Raw genomic sequence first — 7,809 nt, forward strand, 5'->3', positions numbered from 1 at the left:
TGTTCAACTTTTCTAACCAACCTCAAAATTAGATAGAAGTTTAGGATGCTAAGACCTTGTGGTCTAATGATATACGAATTGGATTTTTATATGGGAGATTGTGAGTTTGAGTCTTAGTGAATGCGTGGAGGCGTTATTATCTCTTTGTGTTTCAATAAGTTGAAAAATTATTTACGAACAGAGAGAGGGGAGAGTTTTAATAGTTGAGAGTTTTAGACGACTTATACGAGCCAGATAGTCAAAGACGTATGGTAAAAAAAAGGTCCCGAGAGAGTTTTAATAGTTGAGAGTTTGACTTTAATCCTCTTGTAAGTTGTAATTTCAACACATATTTCAAATGTTTGACTTATACGAGTCAAATAGTCAAAGACGTATGGTAAAATGGTAAAAAAAAGGTCTTGATGCACCAGCGGGCACGTGCAGTGTGTGATCAATGCCGCACACGCACGCCACGTACTGCAACTTTCTCTTCTCCTTTCTCTCTCTTGCAGGTCCCACAAAAAGACGAAAGATCTTACTTATTATCACTCATCCACATCACTTACCTTTTCTCAAAATCTGGTCCAAATTCCACGTACTAATGTGGATGACCTTAGATCAGTCTTACTGTGGTTAGTGATTTGGTGAATATATGCAGTTGGTCTTTTTGTAGAGATGTAGTTTCCTTGTAGTTCCTTTGATGCTACTTTGCCATGAACAAAAAAAAAAAAAATCTTAATGGACTAAATTTTCAGCCGCAGAATCAACTATAAAGAAACACTCATCTGGAGTGCAGCTAACCTACAACTATCCTTTTTTTATTTTGTTTTTAATTATCATTTTACTAGAAGCAACATATAACTATCAATTTAATTGTAGATTATATTTTAATTAAATATCTATAAATGTGAAATCATAAGTGTATATATATACAAAATCCGATTCATACGAGAATCCCTCTTCATGTAAGAACGTGAAAACTAATTTGCTGTATTATTTACAAAGCGTTTGGTTGGAGGGATTTTAAATTCCCTTTCCACTTAATTCCCACCTAATTCCAAAGGCCATTAAATTTCGTAGTTTGGTTGGAGGGAATTGCAATTCCCTCATTTTCATGGAATTAAAATCCCATGTCCCCCCCCCCCTCCCCCCCCCCCCTCCCCCCCCCCCCAGGATTTTAATTCCTGGGAAAAAAAGATTGTGATAAATCAAAATTACCCATTCCTTTTTTATCCTAAAATTAATGTCTAACAACAATAATAGACATTTTTGACTTTATACTACTTATTCCCTTTCAATTCCCATGTATACCAAACACTGAAATTGAAATTCCCAGTAATTCTATTCCTGTCAACCAAACACTGGAATTTAAATTCTCACTTTATTCCCAGTAATTCAACTCCCATGGAATTACAATTCCTTTCCCACATAATTCCCCTTCCAACCAAACGCCCTGTTAGGGTTGGGGTGCTTTTTTTTTTTTTTTTTAATAATAATAATAATAATAATAATAATAATAATATTAATAAAATCGTGGGGTACGGTAGTTTCGGGATTCTATTGTATATTATCTTTCCTGCAAGTTAGGGGTTTCAGTTCCTTGTATGATTGATGTGCGTAATTGTAGGGATTTTTTGTTCGCAATTTGAATTGCAGGCATCAGTTTCAACATCGTCTCTTCTCTTCTCTTCTCTACGTTTTCCGTCGCCGGTCGGAGGGGTTTATCGCCATGACGTCAGGTTAGTTTCTGACTCCATTATTTTATTATTATATTATATTTTTCCTATCATAACGTTGGCGTATATATAGTATTGCGATTTAGTTGTTGATATTAGATTTTGCTTGTGCTGTGTTACGCTGTTGTCTTGTGTGTATTAATTAGTGGTTCGATCGTTTCCGCCGATTATGTTTTTGGGGGCTGAGTTGTATGTCGCGGCGGTGCTACGGTGCTGCGGCGGTTCTGTTGGTGTATGGGGGATGTTCATTATTGAGTGCATTTATTTGAGCAATAATACGTACAGTGCAACTATCATTAAGTTCATTTGTGTTGACAGTACAGTGTTAACTTAGTATTATAGGTATCTTTTTTTTTTTTTTTTTCGTAAATATAAACTTTATACATGATTATTAAACAATAATATATTAATATATAAATGCTTTCTCTTTTTTTTTTTTTTTCTCTCTCTTTATACTTTTTAAAATAGTATAATTAAAATTTACCAATACGGTTTTATTTGTTGTGTGGCATTGTGTATTATTCTGTGTTTGTAGGGTAGGAATGTGTTGTTTACGCATGTCTGTGTATTTGCTTATGTTGATTTTATTTGTTGTGTGGCATTGTGTATTATTCTGTGTTTGTGTGTTTTGTTGACTTCTTGGGTTGTGTTTGTTTTTCGTAGGACATGATGATTCATCATGTGGCTCTCACGGCCGGTGTGTTATGGGTATTCCTATGGAGTCTGCGAAGTATTGGGCTCCAGAATGTGACCCCTCGATCGAGCCAATTGTTGGGCAACGTTTTGCCACTTTGAATGATGGGGTTGAATTCTATAGTCAATATGCTTCGGTGGTGGGATTTGACATTCGCCATGGCTCTGAAAAAAGGGATGAGCAAGGGGAAATTGTGCTGAAGTATGTGTTGTGTTCTCGTCAGGATTTTAAGCAGTCCGGGGGTGAAGGGAGTGGTGAGGGAGGGGTGCCTGAGGTTACCTCAACACCGTCTAAGAAGCATAAGGTTTCCAATAGGGTGGCTTGTTATGCAAGGATTGAGTTCATGCGAGTTAGGGGTGGTGGGTATAAGGTGTTTTCGTTAGAAAAGCAACACAACCATTGCTTGTGTTCGGAGGTAGCTAGACCTTTTTTGAAGGTTAATCTCAAGTTGGATATTGGGCAAAAGAATTTTCTTGCATGTTATGGTAAGGAAAATATTGGTCCTATGAAGTCTTTTAAGATTTATAAAGAAGGGTAAGTGAGTATTCAAATATAGGGACCACGAGTGTAGATTTTGATAATTTTGAATGTGGTTTGATGCCCTATATTAGGGGTAGTGATGCGCAATTGGTTCTTGAGAAATATCTTCAAAAACAAGAGTTTTGCCCTGGATTTTTCTTTGACTACGATGTGGATGAGAATAACCAGCTTTGTCGAGTGTTTTGGGCGGATCCTGTGGCGCAAAGGAATTTTTCATGCTTTGGTGAAGCCGTGTCATTTGATGTTATGTATTGTACGACTAGGTTAGTACATTTTGGCATTGTGTTTTGTGTAGTCGCTAGGTGGATGTGGGGTTGGGTTTTTAGGTGTCTTATACGTATGTATGTGCATGTTGGTTTCTTTTTTTTTTTTTTTTTTTTTTTTTTTTTTTTTTTTTTTTTTTTTGTGCACTTATGCTTTGTTGTACTGTTTTGGTTGTTCGCTCAATTTTATGTCTCGCCGTAGGGATTTGTGTTTGTTATGGTGTGCACGTTTGTTTTGTTATTGTTTTTTTGTAGATGTTGCAATTTTTCATTTTCATAGTTTTTTTACCTTGTTATGTGTGCAGGTATAACATGGTCTTTGTCTCATTTACTGGTGTTGACCACCACAAGAAATGTGTTACGTTTGCTGCGGGGTTGATTGCTAAGAAAGATGTGGAGTCGTATGTATGGTTGCTTGAGAATTTCAAGCATGCTATGGGGCATGTGCCACCTTATATGGTGACGAATCAAGATCCTGCCATTAAAGTTGCTGTATCTAGGGTTTTTTCTTCCACGAGGCATCGTTTTCGCATGTGGCATATCATGTCCAAGGTTGGCGAGAAAGTTGGACCAGTGTTGGCGAAAGATGAATCGTTTCGACATGATTTGGACGCCGTTGTGTGGAATGAGTGTCTAACGGTTGAAGAGTTTGAGTCTAGGTGGCGTGTTGTGATGGAGCAATACAGGCTTATTGAGCATAGGTGGTTCTGTCATATGTTTGATTTGCGTGCATATTGGATTCCTGCTTTCTTTCGGGACACGTTTATGGCTGGATTATTTCAGATGAATTCTCGTTATGAAGAAGAGAATAGTGTGTTTGGAAGTTGCACTAATCTTCATTCCACCTTAGTGGAGTTTTTCATTCATTTTGAAGGTGCAATTGACAACCAAAGACATACACATGCAACACTCAATGCGAATTGTGATGGTAATTTTCCAAAGTTGAAGACACCCTTGATGATTGAGCGCCACGCTGCGGCTGTTTATACCACTACGCTTTTTTATGAGGTTCAATCTGAGATTTATGATGCGTGTTTTTGGCCCCGGATTCTTTCCAATACCCATGATGGTGATCTCAGGCAATTTGTAGTTGAAGATGAGGATGTGGGATCATTTAATGTTGTCTTGAATGTTTCTGACAATTCAGTTGAGTGCAGTTGTAGAATGTTCCATCGGGTTGGGTTGTTGTGTAGGCATGTATTTTTGGTGTTCAAGAATTCATGCGTAGAATGTATTCCTCTTCAGTATATTGTTGCCCGGTGGACACGTGGTGCATGCTTGCAGTCGATTTATGAAGTCAAAGGTGCTCGAGTGGATCAGGGCCGTATTTTAAATTTTGGTGGCCCTGTTCTAGTAAATAAATGTGGCCCTACCAAAATCACAATTTTTAAAATTAATACATGTAAGTTTCGAACCTTTGACCTCCAAGTTAAAATACAACAAATACACATTCTTACCATCTCTTCATAGAACCTTTTAAGTTTAATTAAAAACTTTTAATTTTTATTTATAAACTAGCTAGGTAAAAATTAAATATTGGACCTTTAAAATTTGGGGCCCCTCTAAAGTTGGGGGCCCTGTGCGGTAGCCCAGCTTGCACAGCCTAAAATCCGGCCCTGGAGTGGATGGTAGTATTGGTGTTGAAGTTGCAAATTTGTCGTCTTCGTCTAACGTTGTTATTCAGCCTCCTACCATTGCTAAGAATAAGGTGTCAGGAAAGCGGTTGAAATCCGAGGAAGATAGTTGTTGAACAATCTATTAAGGCTAAACACTTGTGTAGAGCTTGTAACTAAGCTTGTTAGCTCACCATGACATGCAGCTGTATGTAGTTTGTTAAGTTGATGTTGTTTATTTGCTATGGTTTCATTAGATTTTTTGCCCTTTCAAAAGATTGTTGGTGTGCGTTCTTATGTTTCATGGTGTTTGAATTGTGTAATTTGGAAGATTTTTTTGTTTTTATTGCTTGTGTGACTATTTATTCCAGTTTGGATGGTGTGTAAGTGTGTTGCCTTTTATTCCCTCTTAGTGTTGTGCATGATAGGCCAAACCATTGTGATTTTTGTATTGTATACATTAGATGGGATGTGCATTGTTGTTTAATACATAACAAAGATATATATTATTAATTAAATACCCATTATATATGCATTAAAACAGAAATAATTTATTCCTTAAAATTGGTGAGGAATAACCTAATATTTGGCATCCCTCAAAATAGTTATTCTCCTTGTAAGGAGAATAACTTACTATTGGGAATTATGTTTTCAGGATTTCAAAAAAAAAAATTGTCAAACAATGAAATAAACTAATTCTTATCAATTTTATTCAATTTCATTTCTATTTCGATCGTGAACCAAACATGGTGAAGAATAACAATATATTTTAAAATGACTTTCATTAAACCTCTTATATGAAAATCAATCACATATTTATATATATTGTGGTTCTCATTATTATCATCATCCATAAAGAAAAAGGAAAATTACACTCATGAATATGGATGTCAATCTTAACCGTAATTGATGGGTTGGCTTGATAAGTCCGGAAATTTTTAGAGTTAAGGTCAATAAATTTTAACTCATAAAGATATTCTTTATTTCACAAGTGATTTGAAAAAATATATATAGAGAGAATTTATATGTATGTTCATATTTAGTAATTTTTATTAAATTTGTAAATAAAATTTTAATAAATTTATTACAAAATAATTTTTTTAATGAATTTTTTTTTTAAAAAAAAAACTTATTGTAATTATTATATTATAGTATAAATATAATAATTATTTTTAGTTGGAATTTGAAAATTGAGATCGAATTTTTTTAAGGCAATAAAACGAAGTTATATTATTGCAAAAGGCTAGAGCCGTCGAAACGGTCTCGCGGGGCGGGATGGGCCAAAACACACCAAAGCCCGTCCTCGTAGCGGGACGGGTTAAAAAGCCCGCCTCTTAGCGGGCTTGGAATGTGGCCGGCCCGCCCCGCCATGCCAAAGCCCGCTGGCGGGGCGGGCTAGCCCGCCAATCAATTTTTTTGTTGTGTTAATTTTAAAAAAAAATCACTGTACAATATCCTTAAAAAACAAAAAAAAGAAAAAAAGAATCATTGTACAAACGTACAGTACACTAACATAGTAACACTACCTAGTATTGTATTCCTATAAATCTATAATCCTATAAGTTATAACACACTAACACAATTACACAAACCAAATAACATGTATTAAGTACTAAATATATATACAAAATATATATGTATTAGCAGGTCGCGGGCTAAACCCGTGACCCGCCCCGCCTGGACCCGTGACCCAGGCGGGACGGGCCAAAAAGCCCGCCTCCTGGCGGATCAAAATTTGAAGAACCCGTCCCCTACCTATGGGGGTACGGGACGGGTCGGCCCGGCGGGTAAAACCCATTTTTGACGGCTCTACAAAAGGCCACCTTAGAAACTAAAGTATGAGCCACCAAATTATCACGTCTAGAAATTAAACGAAAGAAAACATTAGAAATAATAGCAGACAGAATATCCCTACAATCATTGGTTGCGATGCCAACGTATGACCGCATCATGACCTTGGTTGTTAAGTTGCGATGAAGAATGGAGCAGTCAATGAACAATGTGACAGATCAGAGGTAATCCCACGATCCCTGGCTGAGATCGGATTTAGATTCATTAAATAATGTATACGTTTTTTGTAAACACTCATTTGAGATCGGATTTAGATTCATTAAATGATGTATAAGTTTTTCTTAAACACTCATTATTCTTTGAAATGGTATCAAAGGTATCATCACACGACATAATAATTAGCATGTATAAGTTGGATATTAAACAACTGACCCGATTGTGGAATATAATAATTGTGATTTTTCCCTAGCTAGGCTTCTACATATAATACTCTTCAAAAAAAACACTAGAAGATGCAACAAATTAAAGTAATGATAATAATATATAAACATATTTAATTATGGTTGACCACTACATTATTTATTCTATTAAAAAAAAAAAGCGAGCAGTTTCCCTGGAGCTTCTCCAAAGTTTCGGGGATGCTTCATTAATGGTAGTGAGTGCATATATGGATCCGAGCTGGGCGGTCTGATGAATTAATATAAGTCAAGCAAATGAAGCTAGCGTGCATGCATGATGGAGAAAGATTAGGTAGTGTGCATGATAGATGATTGTAAGGACTGTATGTGGAATTCCAAATAGAGGACAAACCCATCAAGAAATTCACAAAGAGCCCACCATCACCCAGCTAGCTAGCTAGCATCAGATCGAGTAACAAATATTTATCACTACTCATAATAAATACTTTGTAATTTTAAAACTAAATGTCACTTAATTGTTATATATAATGTTCATTATATATCATAGAAAATTAAACTTGTTTAATATATCATTATTATTCCACAATATTAATTCAGAATTTAAGATATATATATATATATATATATATATATATATATATATATATATATATATATATATATATATATATATATATATTGTTAGGAACCTTGTATTAGGATTTTGATGATACCAATGTAATGTAGAAAGTAGACCCCTAACTCTTACGTTTTTTTTATTGTATCGCTACTTTC

General features: G+C 35.5%; 1 protein-coding gene across 1 annotated transcript; it reads left to right on the plus strand.

Moving 5' to 3' along the window:
- Window positions 1-1,708: 1,708 nt before the first annotated feature.
- On the plus strand, window positions 1,709-4,962 carry LOC109190353 (protein FAR1-RELATED SEQUENCE 5-like). The gene is made up of 5 exons (XM_019340818.1): window positions 1,709-1,718; window positions 2,379-2,943; window positions 3,021-3,212; window positions 3,518-4,393; window positions 4,815-4,962. The coding sequence occupies exons 1-5, from the start codon at window positions 1,709-1,711 to the stop codon at window positions 4,960-4,962; spliced, it is 1,791 nt and encodes a 596-aa protein (XP_019196363.1).
- Window positions 4,963-7,809: the final 2,847 nt, after the last annotated feature.

This window comes from Ipomoea nil, unplaced genomic scaffold (genome assembly GCF_001879475.1).
Source record: "Ipomoea nil cultivar Tokyo-kokei standard unplaced genomic scaffold, Asagao_1.1 scaffold1576, whole genome shotgun sequence".
Classification (NCBI taxonomy): Eukaryota; Viridiplantae; Streptophyta; class Magnoliopsida; order Solanales; family Convolvulaceae; genus Ipomoea; species Ipomoea nil.

Coding starts and splice junctions, on each gene's coding strand:
- LOC109190353 (XM_019340818.1), top strand. Junction 2,944..3,020: donor TTTAAGATTTATAAAGAAGG/GTAAGTGAGTAT, acceptor GCCCTATATTAG/GGGTAGTGATGCGCAATTGG. Junction 4,394..4,814: donor AGAATGTTCCATCGGGTTGG/GTTGTTGTGTAG, acceptor CAGCTTGCACAG/CCTAAAATCCGGCCCTGGAG.